Here is a 19,433-nt window from a genome sequence, read left to right as displayed (position 1 = left end):
TTTTCTCCATAAGACGCACAGACATTTCCCTCCATTTTTTTGGGGGAAAAAAGTGTGCCTTATGGAGCGAAAAATTTGGTAAATTTTATATTATTTAAACAAGACGTACATTTTTGAAAAACTATTTTCTACTTTTGCTATAATACAAATTCTGTAACAATTTAAAAAAATATTAGTATATATATATATACTTCATAATTTTTAACCAAAATGTATTCTGCTACATGTCTTTGGTTAAAAAAAAAAAAAAAAGCAAATCTCAATAAGTGTGTATTCGTTGGTTTGTGTGAGTTATAGTCTACAAACTATGGGATGGATATATATATATATATATATATATATATATATGAATTTTTATTTATATATTTTTTAATACTAGTAATGGCGGAGATCATCGCCTTAGTCCTCATGCACACAGGACGTTTTTACAGCAGCTGTTTTTGGCTTTTGACGTTTTTTTCTACAGCCAGTAAACCCCCCAGCTTGTTATCCTATGTCCATGCACACATAGGCGTTTTTTGGCTGTAAAAAAAAAACCCTAGTGAGTTTTTAGAGGAGTTTTTTAGTTGTAAAAACTTTCTAACGCTGAAAAATGCGGTAAAACGCTGCAAACTGGCATTTTTGGACTTTTTTTTTCTTTACCAAAGAAAATTTTTTTTGTGGTAAAAAAAAAATGCTAAAAAGTGCAAACACCGAAAAACACGGGAAAATGCCACTCATTGCAGCAAAACGTTGCTAAACGATAATGCAAAAACGCTAAAAAAACTGAAAAACTCACATACTTACTAACGTTATCAAAACACCTAGTGTGCATGGAGCCTTATAGTGGGACTGTAATAGTACAGTGGGCAACCTGACACTAACTGCCACTTTGTGGGAACTGACTAACTGACACTGGCATCACCAGTGACACTAATACAGTGATCAGTGCTACTGACGACACTGGCTGGGAAGGGGGTAACATCTAGGAGAAATCTAAGGGTTAACTGTGTGCCTAACAAGTAAAGTGTTTACTGTTTGGTCCTTTTACTAAGCGATGTGACGGTTTTTATTTCCTGCTTTGTAGGGAGACAAAAAAGCAGCACATCGCCGCTGTCAGAAGAGAGCTCTGTGTTGTTTACCAACACAGATCACTCTCCTGTCACTTGCTCTGCCGATCTGCAGGTCTCAGTCATAAATGATTGACATGTGTTGGAGCCAGTGACAACACAGTCGGGTTGGCAGGCACGCAGGAAATTCGAAATCAGATATGTATAAGTGTGCGTAGCAGGCCCGCACTGCAGCAGTAAAGCTACAGTGCGTGGTCAGGGGCTGGTTATGTAAATGTATACATATGTGGAATTCTTCTTTAACTAAGGTAATTAAAAGTTCACTCTTTAGTGAAAGTCGACGTGCTCTACTCCTCCTTTAGTAAATCAGCCCCCTTGTTTTTCAGAGATCAGGCATGAGTTTTTAGCTATGGTGCTCAATCATCCTAGCACAGTCAGAAAACACCAGCAAAGGAAAGGGTAGAAATTGCAGTGAGGTTCTGTTATGCAGCCATGTTAGAGATAATTATAAATCAGTGGAACCCTTTATACATTGTCTACATCCAATGTGTTTCTGTATATCAACAGGTTGGCTTTATTGATTACATTGTCCATCCGTTGTGGGAGACCTGGGCGGATCTAGTTCACCCTGATGCTCAGGAAATCCTGGACACCTTGGAGGACAACCGGGATTGGTACCAAGGCATGATCCCTCAAAGCCCGTCTCCGCCACCAGATGATCCAGACAAAGACGAGGAGACCGGTATGGAAAAGTTTCAGTTTGAATTGACACTGGAGGAAGAAACTGAGGAATCTGACAAGGACCGGAACAGCGGCATCGAGGAAGAGGAGGGCTGTGCGCTCCAAACACCCGAGATCCAAGAACCTGAGCTGGACATTGAAGAAGACCCCACAACACAGGAAGAGCCACCAGTACAGACTGACGATCAATCAAATGACACATCTTCTGCGGAATCCTGAACTTTACCGACAGAAGACAATAAACTCTAAGATGTTTAACAACACACAAAGACCTGTTTTACATGGAGATCAAAATGTGCTTAATTTCCAGTTTCATATTTATTTATTTTTTGTCTTTTTTTTTCTTTGAAGGTTGTTTTTGTATTCTCAAGGGGAACAAACACAATTACTGTAGATTCCGATACTTTGCACAGAATAGGAGTTTGTTGCCATAAGTAAGTTACAACACACTCTACAAAAAAAAATCTATAATGTGTTTTTTTTTTTTTTTTTTTTTGAGTGCTCTTTTTTTTCTTTTGAAAAAAAAAAAAAATTATTTCCCTTTCAAACGGATGCAACAAGGAAACCAAGTTCCGTTCTAATTTTTGCGCATGCAAAGACAAAGCCATTTTGGGTTTTTTTTTTTGTTTATTTTTATTTTACTTTTTGTTTTGTTTTTTAAATGAACAAAAATACCCATCAAGAACTGAGCAGAAATGTAATGAATTTTTTTAAATGATTTTTTTTAATTTGTAAAACAAAGAGAAACCTACCGTCTCAGCCAAGCTGAGCTCACTTCTCAGAGTGTTTTATTCCATCTGAGAGTGACGTAGGATTCCAGAGACTGTGGAAAAGGTGTGTGCCTTTTATGTACTTGTATCTCTGTGTCTTTTGTTGTGTGGCAGATGGCGCTCCCATGGCAAAGGTTTCTGGGTAAAACAAAACAGCAGCACTGATGCTGAGAGGTGTTATAGACAGGGCTTTACTTTCACCTCCTCAAAGGGGTTCACAGTGTTCTGTTCATATGAGGTGGAATGTTCTAGAACTGACCTTTCCACTGCCAGAGAGGCGGGTGGAACCCAACTCTACATCTCCCTCTGTTTGGTAGCCAAACAGTAAAAAGAATGTGGAAATCTGTAGCCTCCAAAAGACACTTTTTTTTTTCTTTTCTTTTTTGGTACAAAAAAAAAGTAATATTTTATTTAATTCTTCAATTCTCTCTTTCTCTTAAATCTCTCGACATAGATATATCTATATATATATATATATATATATATATATATATTTTCTAAATGCATATAATTTATTGATCGCCTTTTCTCACAAAATCCACTTCAACGCCATAGAATTGCGAAAATTGTGGTGTTTGCTGATTTAAAAAGAAAAACAAAAAACAAAAAAAGAAACGCTAAGATGGACTGAAATGGGAGACAGAGAGATTGTAATTTTCTGAGCCTCTTGCAGCTTTGCCGATGGTCTTCCTTACTCTTATTTCTTGTTCTATCTTGCACACGCTGGCAATACACTCAGAGTGAAGCGTTTTTATTTTAGGAGACGGCAAGCTGCAAAAGCGTCTGCAGGGTAGAAAAAAATTTATATTTTAATTTTTTTTTCACCAGCAGTTTTTTTTTCTTTTGCTTTTTTTATATGTCTTGTTTTAATGATGTTTATATATTTTGTATTATTTATTTGAATGTGTTTATGTTGCCAAAATACTTGCATATCTGTAAGCTGCGTCTGTGAAAGACTGACATTATACTGATTTCTGTTTTTCACTCCTGGGTTTCCTATTTTTTGTCTTTAGGTCCAAATCCGTTTCTGAGAATTAGATGAGGTGAGATAGTTTCTTGGCCACTGTGAGCCTTTCCGGACTTAGTGTATTTACTATATATATATATATAATCAACATTTAGGGATTTAGGGCAGTCCAAGAAAAAAAAGTTTTTTTGAAAAAAACATCCTATTTGGCAATACAGGTACAAACTGGAATCCCATACTGGGGAACCCTAAAGGCTTGCATTTAAAGTAAGCCTATTCCAAAGTAGGGCAAATCAAATTCAGGAGATCATTAAAAAAATGCATAAATAGATGTTACCATGCATGTAAACTGCATGCCAAAAGCCAAAAGAAATATAGGAAGTTGAAATTATAATTTCAATTTCATGCTAGTCCTTCAATTTTAGGCCAGTAAGGAGGTTTGTAAAGGGCCAGGCCTTTAAGCTTTAGGCTGGCTGGACTGTGGTCATTGGAAGCAAGCAATGCCCCATCATTGGTTTTAATGGATGGAATATTGCCCATTTTTAGTATCAGTGGGAGAAATAGTGGCCCATTGATGTTGTCAGTGAGGAATGGTGTCAGCTGTAGGAGTAGTGCACCCAGGGCCAGATAAAGGCAAGCAAGGGCCGTATCTGGCTCTCGGACCACAGTTTGGTCTGCAGGTATCTTTGGATTTACCAATCACTTTGACATACTGGTGTTTATTTACTAAAGCTGGAGAGTCCAAAATCAGACTCCCTTCTGCATAGAAACCAATCAGCTTCCAGGTTTCATTGCCAAAGCTTCATTGAACAAGCTGAGGTTAGAAGCTGATTGGTTTCTATGCAGAAGGGAGTCTGATTTTGGACTCTCCAGCTTTAGTAAATAAACCCCACTAAGTCTGCTTTGCCTATGCATCTTTCATCATATGCTCAGTTTGAATGACCCAAGTATGTGACAGGTTCACTAGAAGCCCCTATCTTCAGCTATTGCACCCAACTTCGCCTGTTGGTTATTGTAATTATTACATTAAAGGAGTATTACAATTTTTTTTTGGTTGTGCTCACTGTCCGATTATGCCATGTCCTTGGGTTTTATTTGCAGTATATATAGGTTTTACTTCTAGTCGGAAACTTCGGCACCCCAGTTGTTGTGGAACTAAAGGTCGAATGAGATTTTTTTCTAATATAAAAAAAAAAAGTCTCTTGACTGACAAGACTGACTGAAAGCCACAGGCATGACTTCCAAAGGCAGAGGTAGTTTCACCACAGCTGGAGTGCCAAGGTTGCCTATCCCTGATCTAGAATGACCCACTTATTTGTCAGGAAAACCATGCCGTACCCTTGACACCTGTTGAGGGAGTGCTCGAAAAACATCTGCCTCGGGTCCCTCATCCTTTTTGGACCACTTGACAACTACATAGAGGATTACTTGGCTTTGTTCCATTTTAGCTGTCTTATTATATTTTTTCATATTACTACAGAGCTTACAGCCCAACTTCGCTTATTTTTTTTATCAGGTTTGCACTGATTGAGGAAAGGTTAGTTAACCTCTGTTGGGTTTATATTGTCTGTGTCCCAGCTGGGAAGATTTCCCATATCTTCTTGTCCAATAAGCAATGGAATGGGGCAGAAACAACAGCAAAAGTATATTTAATTAGCACAAGGGATTAGAACATTGAGGAGAGGAAATGGAACACCTTTAAGGTTTGTATTGCTCTCTGTGTTGTTTTGTCCCATTGACACAAACCCTCTCATTTCTTCTTCTGGTGTCACCAAGACAAGAAATAAGGAGAAATCTGTCCAATGAGGACACATAAAGCAATAACACTTGAAAGAGGTTCTAACTCTTATCTACTTTATTTAAAAAAATAGATAAATACAAAATTGTGCTAAATATGGGCTTTTATTAATACAGCATAGCTCCTAAAATGGCCCTCAATGTGGATAGGGGCACTTAAGCCTTGTTCTATTTTCCTGTATAGATTTTAGGTCCAGCAACATGGATTAAATCAGATCTTGCAAAGTAGGATGAAGTAGGGGCGAAACAAACATTTTGTAATAACAGCTTATTAGATGATTACTACTTTCAGCTGACCTTTAATCAGAAAGAAGACTTTATATATCAGCATTTTGATAAAATAGCTGTTTTTATTATTTATCAGCTTCTTAAAAAAAAGAAATAAAAAAAAAAAAAGTTGACTTCCAATTGTTCTGGGGAAGACAGCTCCCGATAAGGAAGGCTCAAAGAAATTAAATGTCCATGTTGACAGGGGAGTTGATGGGCAAAGGCAGTGTGCTTTTGAGACACTTCTGAGGATCATTCACAACCATTACAGGTGCATTTGACTTGCTTCAGATTATATTTCTTCCCATAGACTTGTATGGAAAGAGCCATCTAAATTCAAAATATTTCTATCAATTTTTGCTGCTATACGCTTCCTGTCCAAAATGTGGCCAGTTCTTGAAGACTACCTGCTGAAAGCTTTTATGGAAACCCACAGCTTAATTCATGAGCACTTCTGTGGACCAACTGGCCACTACTGTGCCGACAAATTCAGTTCTCTTTCATTTCTGTACTTGTTCTGGAGAAGCAGCTTACAGACTTTGCAACATATGTATATTTATATGTAATTCTGTTTTGCCTTAAGCCAAAATTGATTTGCCATAGTCTTAGAAGTCCTTCTGTGTGTGTTTATCATTTATGTGAAAGGGCTGTTTGCTGTGAAGAGAATGAACAAAAATCGCAATTTTTTTATTATCATCTGATATGGTTTTTTCATTTCATTTTTGCATATTTCTGCATGACTTTTTTTATCCTTCTAAAGAATATCATTATATGGTGGTGTGTCTGGAAGACTGTTGGGTGTCCCCCAGGGAATCATGGGACAAAATGACTCATTAAAAAAAACTATAGCCAATGAAACTGGAGGTTTTGCTCCCAATCACCAGTCAGGTTTGAGAATCTGGGCCAGCACAGTGCTGTATATGAGCAAACACCAATATATTTCCTTGGCTTTAGTTTTTTTTTTCATAAATGAGGCCCATGATGAGCATGTGAGTGCACAAAATAATGTGTTTATGTGGGAATGAACCACAGGGAGTCAGTAGAGCAAAACAGCTGCATTGTGGTAGGAATCGGCCTTTATGATGGATGTTGTCTGAAAGGAGAATTGTTCCTGGTGCTGTAGCAGGTACATTTTCCTTTTAACATTTCCTGTGCTACATGGGAGAAAGAAAGGGAGATTATGATTGGCTACTGGTGCCAAAACTTGTTAGGTTTGAATATGACCAAACACCATCACTTTACATGGTTCCTATAATTACTGAAGATCATTCCCATGGTAGAGGTATGCTCCAGCCATGATCGAAAATGAAAGGGTAGAGAAACATTCTAACAATACTTTACCATTCTGGACAGAGGGCAGGAATGGAAGCTGCCGGAGTTAACTTTTCATATTAACAAGCTGATGATTGGTTGCTAGGACCACGTTGCATCAAAGCAACCAATAACTTGCTGGTTAACTTGATAAGTAACCTCAGCAGCTCCCATTCCCACCCTCCATCCAGAATTCTCCTGCCTTGCTGTCTCTGCTCTGCTGTGATAATGGCAGAGGCTGGAGGATAAAACTGGCTCCTAAATGGCAGGACTGTGGAGATCTGGGTGGGACAGCGACTCATTCTGCCATTTAGCGATGCCTTGTCTAAAGAGTTTTCCAACCCTTTTGGGGCTTTTTTTCTTGTTTCCAGCTATCATTTTGCAGCTGTCAGAGCATTTTCTTTCCTTAGTGTTTTAGGATTTACTGGGACAAGTAATTTTACTATTTACAGGACAGATAGGTGTTTGAATATGGATCCCACTATATTTAAGAGATAACTTAGCTGGAAAAGCTTTGATCAAGTAAGAGCAATCCCTATAACCTTGGGGACAAACCATCTTGATTTCGATCTTATTTTGAGATTTAAAGGGAACGTATACTCCGTTTATAGCTTTATTTGCTCATTCTACTAAAGTGTTTTTTGACATTGGTTACCAAGCTGGAGTTACCTGCCCTTTCCATTTTCTAATGCAATTGGATGCTCTTGTTACTCTGGGAGCACAAGAACTTCAAGAAAGGGGTGGTGCTGATACCTTCAACACAACAATTAAGTAGTTTATCAGAAGTTCTCACAACAATTTAAGATTATAAAGAATAGTTAACAGTATGAATATTCATATATAAATATATATATACAAATTAAGAAGATGAACACCTATGTAAAGATTGTATAGAGTCTGGAATTGTCTCTAGTCATAAATTCTTGTATAGAAATCATAGTATGAAAGGTCTCCTGGTTTGCACTTTATTTCCTCTTTAAGATAAAATAAGCCTTTTCCATGGACACAAACCTGTATCAAGGAATAGATCAGCCATTTGCTGTTGTGTTTTATATGTTTGATGATCATGTTAATGTACCTGCTTAATATGATCATTTTCACTTTCGTCATTTTATTGTGGAAGGAAGATAAAGAACCCCTTACAGCATGCTCTATCACAGTACTGTTGTTGGATATTCTCTTTAAATAGAACTGTGAGCATTTGGGTGAAATGAAAATGTCTATTACCTCTAAACATTGGTAACCCTCCATCTAGTGAGCAATAGAATTCACTAACTCATTCATTTGATCAGCCTGTAGTCCAAGGGAGGACTGGAGGCATTTCACTTCTTCAATCCTCCAAAGTTATGGAGTCCTAATGCTGATTTAGATGCTGGTCCCATCAGCAGTAAAAGAGGTGATGAGGCACTTAAGATTAAACCACATTCTCACCTCGTCAGCTGGTTTGGACACTCTTGGTGGACCTAGAAAAGATAAGAGAATCTTACAAAAACCAAAAGGTGGTCTATCCTTCATTGTTGAACCTGTAGTGTGGGCTAATGTGGGCCTTTTTTGTTCAGTTCGTGCATATTGTGAGCCATAGGTATTTGTAGAGAATGGGAACACTTTAAAAAATATAGTAGCGCCATAATCTGTGATAGGTTGGTTCAGTTTGGTGTGACATGCTATGCTTACCTCTAGTAGCTTAGTCTAGCTAGACCCTGGTGTGGGAAGAGAAGTGGGCCAAAGACTTTGATGTCATTACATATAGCATAACCATGTCATTTTCACACATGCATTATTATTACATCTGTGGTGTTGATAATCTCAGGCCTCTGATCCGTGTTAACACATTCTAACACGGCCATAACACGTGACCATCACACCTGTATGATCTTGTTGGACATCCCATTCCAAAAGCCATGGGCATTATTATGCAGTTGCATAGTAACAGCCCCCACTTTTCTTTCCACTGGAGTGTGTCTGTGAACATTTGGGCCCAGTTAGCCTTAAAAGCATTTGTGAAATCAGATGCTGGTGTTGGACAAGACCTGGCTCACAATCTGCAATCCAGTTCATCCCAAAAGTGTTCAATAGGATTGGGGTCAGGGCTCTGAGCAGGCCACTCAAGGTGGCCAAACTCTTCAAACCATGTCATTATGGAGCTGATTTTGTGTACAGGGGCATTGTCAAGTTGGAACAAAAAAGGGCCTTCTCCAAACTGATGCCATATGGTTGAAAGCGTGCATTTATCTGAAATATCTTTGTATATGGGGTAGTATTACCAGAACCTTTCACTAATAATACCTGAACTCAGTCATATTTTTGCCATATACTAGATATGATGGTCAGTTGACCACAAACTTTTTTTTCCCATAAAGCACGCTTTACACCTGCTCCTATTTTGCCTAATAAAAATTAGAAACTGGTTGTGGTTCAACTTAAATATAATTAGGTAGGATCAGTGCCTCAATATTGCACGTGGTCTTTTTTTTAGAATGGTGAAAAACCCAGCAAACGTGAATTCAAGGGCTAAGTGAAAATACTTGAAGCCTAAAGTAACGTTTATGTATAAAAAGACAGAGCCTAAAGTGATCAATATGAAAATATACAAGCAGCTCAAATGATTTCTCTATATAAAATTACAAAATAGTTGATGACCACAATCTGCCCTGTGAAACATATTGTCCATTTCTCCAGTCTGGTTAAAGATCCATTTCTTTTGTTTCAAAAATAATCACAAGTACTCTGTATCGGGCCGTTTACCAGTCAATTTTTGTCCACATTCTTCAAATAGATTTCTATTTTTAGTTAGATCTTGATTTTATTTAAATGAGCATTTACATTCTTTCACTGATTGCCATTCAGTCATTTGGCACTACAGAAACATCATTTGTCACCCATGTATTGCTTGATTATGGCAAATGACATTTGAATGTTCATTTTAGGCAAAGGATTGTGTTGGTACAAGAAAAATTGCTAAGTAAATCAAAGATCTGAGTTTCTAAAATCTACTTTTACTTGAGGTGTAAGAGCAACACCTTTCAGCATCTTAGAAGCCACTTTATCAGATCATTGGAAGGGTTTCATAAAGAGTGGAATTTTTTTTTTTTAAGAATTTGGCACTATAAATTTGTTTTCTGGCCTGTGGGACATTGCGCAACCTGTGATGTTAAGATCAAAGGTGTGTGAGCAACGTTAACTATGTGGTGTCAGATGATTTGCATAGTAGTTGGCCTAACTTTATTCTTCTGAATATTTTTATTAAAACGTGCTACGGGTTTTAGGGTCAGTTAGTATTTGGTTGATGCTGAGATATTAAACCACTCACCTCCTTATATATACAATCTGTAGCTTAATCCCCAGATATGCAGCAGGAAGAATCGGACTATAAAATAGAGGTGGAATGTTAGGATGTTCAGTGGCTTTACCTGCTAGAGTCCCAGAAAAGTATGAGTCCAATAAAAACAGTTTTTAACAAAGAGTCATCTCCAAGCTGCCTCCAGGAATTTGAGCTGAATTATTATTATTATATAGTATTTATAAAGCGCCAATAGTTCGCTCAGTGCTGTACATTACAATGAGGGACAGAACAATAACAATACAATACAATGCAAAACATGAGGGGATTGAGGGCCCTGCTCTTTCGAGCTTACAATCTAGGAGGGAGGGGATGGTGGCACAGGAGGAGAAAGCTGTGGGGGATGGAGTGGTAGGAAGAGTGGAGGAGGTCGGCAAGTTAGCCGGGGGTGGGGTAGGCTTCCCTGAAGAGATGGGTTTTCAGGGTGCACCTTAAGGAGAGGAGAGTAGGTGATAATCTGATGGGTTGGGGCAGGGAGTTCCAGAGGATGGGTGACACCGTGGAGAAGTCCTGGAGGCGGGCATGGGAGGAGGAGACCAAGGAACTAGAGAGGAGGAGGTCTTGTGAGGAGCGGAGTGTGCGTGTTGGGTGGTACTTGGATATTAGGTCGGTGATGTAGTTCGGGGCAGTATGGTGGACAGCTTTGTACGTCAGTGTTAGGATTTTGAGTTTGAATATATTTATCTTTACTGTTCAGTGGTGTCCCTACTCTAGGAGCAGCACAAGGCCAATTCCCCAGAACCTAACCTTGTTTGCTTTCAAGCAGATCGGATTTGGTAGCCCCCCTCTTTGACAGAGGGGAGACATGATGACAGATCGGACATTTTTTTATTATGCTAGTTGAGCTAGCAGGGGCCTGGTTTTCTTTACTGGCTAGTGAAAACTGTTGCAAATGTTCAAGACACATGGCAGCTTGTAGTGATTTTCCTGGAGTTAGATGTTGAAGACATTGCCCTCTGTTGCTAGTGCTATTTTGATCCAAAAAGATAGAATTCCTGTCCATTCCCACAGCTCATTAGTAGCACCCTTCCCCTTCAGAGCTAGATTACACGGTAATAATTGTATTGCTTGGCCTGACCATATAAAAGTGGCCATAACCAGCCCTTGGGTTAGTCACCTTGCTACCAATAACTGGGGAAGGTAACCACTGTTCAACAAGTAGGATGCACAAAATTAGTACTTGGTGTCGGTATCTGTTCTGAAAATCTGGGCAACCAAGAAGACTGGGGAGATAAACTTGCACAAATTGAAAGTATTGTGGCAGGTTTGGCAACACAGTAATGTGCTAGCGGGAAGACCTGACCCTTGGGATTAGGGGAACCCATTCATGCTGAACAATTAAAAAGGCAATTTTGAGATAATCCGGAGATAAACTATTACATCCAATAATCCTGAGCATTGATTGCACAGGTTAGGACAAGAGATTGTACACGAGTTATATTGATTATGAAGAGATATGCTGGCACTTTCATTTAGCGAAGAGCTTCACCATTTTATACCGTACTTTAACCTTTCAGTAGAGAATGGCCAGAAGACTTCCGAGCCCTTTACACACAGTTGTGTTTTAGACAAGGAGAGATTGTTGCATGGTTTCAACGTTCTATTAGATACCTGAAAGGACTTGCATATAGAATGTGCTCACTAACCTTTCCACAATACACATCTATATTATACATACCACTGGCAGGACCACAGGCAACCTGGGGTTAAAACTGTGCTCTGTATTGAACAAAAAGCTGCTGTTAAAAACTGCTGGTAACCTTTTTTTTTACTTCTCAATCACATACTTTTGTTTCACAGTAACATGGCTGCCCTTGCAAAGGATTGTGGGTCATGCACTATTTCATGTTCATAAACCAATATACATTTCTGCCCTCCAGCCATCCAACGTGTTTTGTCTAATAATGCGTTTCTCACTATCCCACTTGTGTTATCTACTGAAGAGCCAATAAACCAAAAACACAAGTTATTTTATGTAGAAGAGCTGCTAACTAAAAACCACAGTTTTGTCTGTATTAGTGCCCCTATCATGTACATATTTGTCATCGGACTTTGTCATATTTTTTGTCTAGCTCATTTTTTGGATTTTAGCCATGGCTAAAGGTAACAATTGGCAGTGTTCCTCTTTGGAACTATGGTAAATGAACTTATGAGCCCAGAGAAAATAACCTCCCGTCCACAAAGTGCAGTTTTAGTGGACTTAGAAAATGTTGACATTTACTTTCTTAAAAGCTCTTTTATATAAATCAACTTTTGATCTTCACTGTTCTCTGATTCTTTATTGTTTTGTTTTAAAAGCAAAATAGAATAGGTGTACTTTGTGATCAGGTAGGTGGGGTTTTGTTTCACAATGGGCACAGCCTATAATTCAAGGTGGATGTGAACAAATTGGGTCAATGAAGAGAGTCTGGTTTAATCCTACAAATTTAAAGTGCAATTAAGCTTTTAGTTTTGGCAAGCTAAATACATTCTAGGTCAACCTCTCACAATCAGAGTCACATTCTAGGTCAACCTCTCAACCAGAGTCACATCTAGGTCAACCTCTCAACCAGGGTATGCTAGGGGTTCCTCCATAAATTAGTCATTTCTGCCTTGTGGGCAAGTTACGACTGAAGCCAATGACCTTTTTAGCTAACTGTAGGGGGGATTCTAACAGGCTACAAATGTAAGGAGCTTTCTTTCCAATGACCATTAAAGCCCCAAAAAAAAGTATTCCCAAGCAGTCGGGCTGTGCCTACACTGCACGGGTTAATTGCTCATTTTGTCTTGGGGTTGAGTAGAAAGCCTAAATGCACCCGATCCTTCATTCTACTGAAGACTGGCGCTCCCCCATGGTTCAGTGGTGGACTATTCCTGGTCTTTGGAGTCTGCTCTGGGCTTGAAGATGTCAGGAACAGTCTACAACTCAAGACCACTGGAGTGCGGGGGTGCCGGACCAGTCTTGTGTAGGGAGGATCAGTGGATAAGGTAAGTATATCTCCTTTCTCCTCTCCCCTAGACAAAAACAAGCAGATAACCTGTGCAGTGCAGGTAGAACCCCACTGCATGGGAAAACACATTTTTTATTGCTTGGAGATAGGCTTTAAGCTAATGCATCGTCCGCTATAGAAAACAGTGGTGATCAGCAGGCGGTCCATGAAACCATAAAATGATTTCAAGGGTTCTTCTGTGTTAAGAAGACCTGTTCTTGGTGCATCAAAACTAAAGGTACTTAAAGTCTTACAGTTTGCTTGAGAAAGCAGCCACAGCCTGAGCAGAATAGCCTGTACCCTGCCAGCATGCTGCAAAGATTGAGCCTTGTTCTCTTTTGTGGAAGCAGTGGTTCGTCTGTAGATATCCAGCATGCAAATCAGAAAATGTCATGCTTCCTGCTGATTGAGAGGTCTAGGGCTGATTGAGAGGTCTAGGGCTGATTGAGAGGTCTAGGGCTGGTTGAGAGGTCTAGGGCTGGTTGAGAGGTCTAGGGCTGATTGAGAGGTCTAGGGCTGATTGAGAGGTCTAGGGCTGGTTGAGAGGTCTAGGGCTGGTTGAGAGGTCTTGGGCTGGTTGAGAGGTCTAGGGCTGATTGAGAGGTCTAGGGCTGGTTGAGAGGTCTAGGGCTGGTTGAGAGGTCTAGGGCTGGTTGAGAGGTCTAGCTCTGACTCAGCAAGGGGTGTGTTAGACCTGTAAGGCTTTGCACACGTTTGTTTTGATAGACCTGTACGTATTTAGCTGATTTAAACTGAAATTTTAATTGGGCCTTAAACTTTATCAGCCATGGTCCATTTCTGGTGGTGTAAAAGCCCCTTTGCTGCATTTCTATTGGCAATACTATGATCTAGTGTAGATTTTATGTTTGTTGGACGATGAAGGGTTGATGGTGTTACCGCTTGACATTTTACTTTTTTTTTTTTTGTTCCAACTGCCACACCCGATTCACGCGTGTGTTTTGAAATGGTCAGTTTATACGGCCATCTCTACCTATAGAAGGGAGACTGACTGTGACGTCTCCTAGCCATCTTGTGTGGAATATATTTTGCTTGTTATGAATAAGAGATGTCATGGTAACAAAATAATATGTTTGTGTGGAAAACTAATGAACAAAAAAAAAAAAATCGCCATTTCTGTACACAGTACTGTAGGTTTTGTTTCTTTGTAATTTAGCCATCGATATAAAGGAACCCCAGACGCGCCAGAGAGGCCATACAACCGATAAAGCATTGTAGGTCTCCCTGGGGCTGCTGGGAGTTTGTCCCCCTGCTCTGCTGGATAGTAGCAGCTTCAAATACAGCTCCTGATTCCAGCAACAGGTGGATTTAAGCCTCAATTGAATCCTTTAATGATTCTTGTACAGTTTTTTTTTATTTTTTAATTTTAACTGAGAGTGATTGGTTTAAAAAAAATGAATAAAAATAAAAGATATATATATATATAAATATAAAAATAAAGTGATTTTTTTTTTGTACATACTATAATGTTAAGATTGTACATTTACTTTATGGGTGGGCGCCTCGGGTTTGAGAGGTGCTGATACTGTCAGTGCTCCTGGTGAGACATATAGCTGCATACTCTGTATATTTCTATGGTGTAATATAGACCAATTGTAGAGTTGTTCTTTATGAGATTGTTGTTATCACATTGCACTGTTCTATGTACCTTACCAAAATCATGGATTACAGCTTCTGGACAGTCATGAACAATACATTGCATCTGTTTCAACCCCCCGTGTCTCCCATGTTCATTGTGTGATTTCTGTCTGCAGCTGACTGGGTTAAATAAGAACTCCGCTGAACTCTTTTTAAACTTAGTGGCCTCATAACATGACCCCAGTGCAACTTCAGAATGAAAAGTACTGTTTATTGGAATCTCATGTCACTATGAAAAGACTGCACAATGCAAACATGCCTCAGCACACTATCCAGCTGTAATAATAAACCATTTAAACATTTTAATGTAAAAACAAGGTTTTTTTGCATAATGTGCAAATACATGTGAAGCCACACAGCCGTGTCTAAAGTTTCATCCCCATCTGACAACTAAGCTTCCACCTTGGGACGTACGCTATATTGCCAAAACTATTGGGCCAGCCCTCCAAATCATTGGATTCCCATGTTCCAAACACCTCCATGGCCACAGGTGTATAAAATCATCACCTAGGCATGCAGACTGCTTCTACAAACATTTGTGAAAGAATGGGTCGCTCTCAGGAGCTCAGTGACTCCAAGCCTGGTCCCGTGATAGGTTGTCACCTGTGCAGTAAGTCCATCCGTGACATTTCCTGGCTACTAAATATTCCACAGTCAACTGTTAGTGGGATTATAACAAAGTGGAAGCAACTGGGAACAACAGCAACTCAGCCACCAATTGGTAGGCCACGTAAAATGACAAAGCGGGGTCAGCGCATAGTGCACAGAAGTCACCAACTGTCTACAGATTCAATAGCTAAAGACCTCCAAACTTTGTGTGGCCTTCTGATTACCACAACAACAGTGCATAGAGAGCTTCATGGAATGGGTTTCCATGGCTGAGCTTCTCTGGAAATCCGATGGACGTGTCTGAGTTTGGAGTTTGCCAGGAGAACAGTACTTGCCCGACTGCATTGTGCCAAGTGTAAAGTTTGGTGGAGGGGGGATTATGGTGTGGTGTGAAGGGAACTCCTAAGGCGTCAGCATACCAAGACATTTGGACAATTTCATGCTCCCAACTTTGTGTGAACAGTTTGGGGATGACCCCTTCCTGTTCCAACATGACTGAGCATCAGTGCACAAGGCAAAGCAAAAAAGACATGGATGAGCGAGTTTGGGGTGGAGGAACTTGACTGTCCTGCACAGAGTCCTGACCTCAACCCCATAGAACACCTTTGGGATGAATTAGAGCGGAGACTGCGAGCCAGGCCTTCCCATCCGACATCAGTGCCTGACCTCACAAATGGGCTTCTGGAAGAATGGTCCAACCTTCCCATAGACACCCTCCTAAACCTTGTGGACGGCCTTCCCAGAAGAGTTGAAGCTGTTATAGCTGCAAAGGGCGGGGCCAACTCAATATTGAACCCTACGGACTAAGACTGGGATGCCATTGAAGTTCATGTGTGTGTAAAGGCAGGTCGACCAATACTTTTGGCAATATAGTGTATATACAGCAATTAACATTAAAAACAGATATGCCTAAGAGGTAAACCCCTTTCCTCTCCAAAAGTATGCGTCCCAGAAGCCCAGACTTGCCAAAGGCAGCTGAAGGCCTATAGTGCATGTGTGTACCAAATAACAGTTATCCATAAAGTGACAGTTACCTAATCTGCCACAACATATGACAATTGGCAAACCACACGGAGCATCGGAGCATAGTGAGCAGACCTATGGGGTAAGGAATGCAACATCCAGAATCATCTCGTGTCTATGGGAGCAGCAGACAACCCTGACCCTTTAGGATACGTTGATTGTACAGGTATGGGTCTGCTGCTATCAAAGCATGCCTGCACAATTGATTATCATTGAATATCTACAGTATTTCAATTTTAACAGATGTGTAAGAAGTAGAAACAGGACCTCCTTTTTTTTTTTTTTTGTCATTTGAAAGGTTAAAGCCAGGTAAAAACTAATTTCCTACAAACCAATCAGAAGGAGTGTCACTCCATGCTTCTCATGTGACAGTCGTGATTATACAATGCCAGGACCAAGCACACACCGCAAATTATTGTGCTTGGAAGATTAAAGTGGAACTTGAACTTTGCCTTACCTACTACTTGTACCTGAAATCTGCATTACTGCTGATCCCTAAACACTGCATCACTTACTACTGACCCCCTGTACTCTGCATCACTTACTACTGACCCCCTGTACTCTGCATCACTTACTACTGACCCCCTGTACTCTGCATCACTTACTACTGACCCCCTGTACTCTGCATCACTTACCGGATAGCGTATGTACTCTCCAGCGCCTCAAGATATGCACAGCCAAAAGGGAAGCCAAGGGTACCAGGACAACGACAACCAAAAGGAAATGTTCCAGGGGTGTAGCCCTCCTCAGACGGGGAAATCAGCCACTGGATAGAGAGAAAAACAGGTGGCGCACACACCTAGTGCATTATCCAAGGTTTATTGTAGGAATTAAATCATAAAAACATACTCACAGACGAAGCATGTATCTAAAAAGCATAGAAAAATGACAATGGCCACAACGGCAGGCAAGGTGTTCTCACTGTCAGTGCGGTCAAATGTCTGACGCGTTTCGGGGACAAATCCCTTTCCTCAGAGCTGATGACCAACCTCTGATGCTGATGCACGATGAATGGAAAGTAAAGTGAGAGCCCTGCTGTTGATGCCTCAGGCATCAACAGCAGGGCTCTCACTTTACTTTCCATTCATCGTGCATCAGCATCAGAGGTTGGTCATCAGCTCTGAGGAAAGGGATTCGTCCCCGAAACGCGTCAGCCATTTGACCGCACTGACAGTGAGAACACCTTGCCTGCCGTTGTGGCCATTGTCATTTTTCTATGCTTTTTAGATACATGCTTCGTCTGTGAGTATGTTTTTATGATTTAATTCCTACAATAAACCTTGGATAATGCACTAGGTGTGTGCGCCACCTTTTTTTCTCTCTCTGCATCACTTACTACTGACCCCCTGTACTCTGCATCACTTACTACTGACCCCCTGTACTCTGCATCACTTACTACTGACCCCCTGCACTCTGCATCACTTACTACTGACCCCCTGCACTCTGCATCACTTACTACTGACCCCCTGTACTCTGCATCACTTACTACTGACCCCTGCACTCTGCATCACTTACTACTGACCCCCTGTACTCTGCATCACTTACTACTGACCCCCTGTACTCTGCATCACTTACTACTGACCCCCTGTACTCTGCATCACTTACTACTGACCCCCTGTACTCTGCATCACTTACTACTGATCCCTGCACTCTGCATCACTTACTACTGACCCTTTGCATTCTGCATTACTTACCACTGATCCCTGAATTCTGCATTACTTACTACTGAACTCTGCATCACTTACTACCGATTCCTGCACTCTGCATTACTTCTGACCCCTGCACTCTGCATCACTTACTACTGACCCCTGCACTCTGCATCACTTACTACTGACCCCTGCACTCTGCATCACTTACTACTGATCCCTGCACTCTGCATCACTTACTACTGACCCCTTGCACTCTGCATCACTTACTACTGACCCCCTGCACTCTGCATCACTTACTACTGATTCCTGCACTCTGCATTACTACTGACCCCTGCACCCTGCATCACTTACTACTGACCCCTGCACTCTGCATCACTTACTACTGATCCCTGCACTCTGCATCACTTACTACTGACCCCCTGCACTCTGCATCACTTACTACTGACCCCTGCACTCTGCATCACTTACTACTGACCCCCTGCACTCTGCATCACTTACTACTGACCCCTGCACTCTGCATCACTTACTACTGATCCCTGCACTCTGCATCTCTTACTACTGACCCCCTACACTCTGCATTACTTACTACTGATCCCAGCACTACTTACTACTGACCCCTGCACTCTGCATCACTTACTACTGACCCCTGCACTCTGCATAACTTACTACTGATCTCTGAACTCTGCATTACCTACTACTAACCCCTGCACTCTGCATTACTTATTACTGTTCCCTGAACTCTGCATCTCTTACTACTGACCCCTGCACTCTGCATGACTTACTACTGACCCCTGCACTCTGCATGACTTACTACTGACCCCTGCACTCTGCATAACTTACTACTGATCTCTGAACTCTGCATTACCTACTACTAACCCCTGCACTCTGCATTACCTATTACTGATCCCTGAACTCTGCATCTCTTACTACTGATCCCTGAACTCTGCCTTACTACTGTTCCCTGCACTCTGCATTACTTAATACTGATCCCTACACTCTGCATTACTTACTACCGACCCCTGCACTCTACATTACTTGCTACTGAACCCTGAATTACTACTGACCCCTGCACTTAAAGTCCCTCCTTATATCTAACTGGTTCTTTGTGAGCCCCCAGGAGACCACAGTGCCCCCATGCATTTTAACAACTGTAGCATAAGTGACATATGGAAGAAGAAAAATGTGGGGGAGTCATGATGTCGGGACCTGGGGAACACACCAGCAGATTTAATGCAATGCCAGCATCCAGTGAATACAACTCAAGGATGAAGGGGGGGATTTGTGC

At 40.8% G+C, this 19,433-nt stretch overlaps 1 protein-coding gene across 4 annotated transcripts in view; it reads left to right on the top strand.

Annotated features, from left to right (window-relative positions):
* Positions 1-14,940, top strand: part of PDE4A (phosphodiesterase 4A) — a 490,104-nt gene extending 475,164 nt beyond the window's left edge. For all 4 annotated transcript variants that reach the window (XM_089657626.1, XM_089657627.1, XM_089657628.1 and 1 more), the window contains one exon: positions 1,617-14,940. In XM_089657626.1, the coding sequence (XP_089513752.1) occupies positions 1,617-2,009 (393 nt within the window). In that variant the 3' untranslated portion in view covers positions 2,010-14,940. The remainder of the gene's footprint in view (positions 1-1,616) is intronic.
* Positions 14,941-19,433: the final 4,493 nt, after the last annotated feature.

The sequence above is a fragment of the Staurois parvus genome, unplaced genomic scaffold (genome assembly GCF_062004578.1).
Source record: "Staurois parvus isolate SC_StPar_1 unplaced genomic scaffold, SC_StPar_1.0 ptg001014l, whole genome shotgun sequence".
In the NCBI taxonomy this organism is placed as follows: Eukaryota; Metazoa; Chordata; class Amphibia; order Anura; family Ranidae; genus Staurois; species Staurois parvus.
Note: the sequence above shows the minus strand (reverse complement) of the source record. Positions and strands in the feature narration are given on the sequence as shown.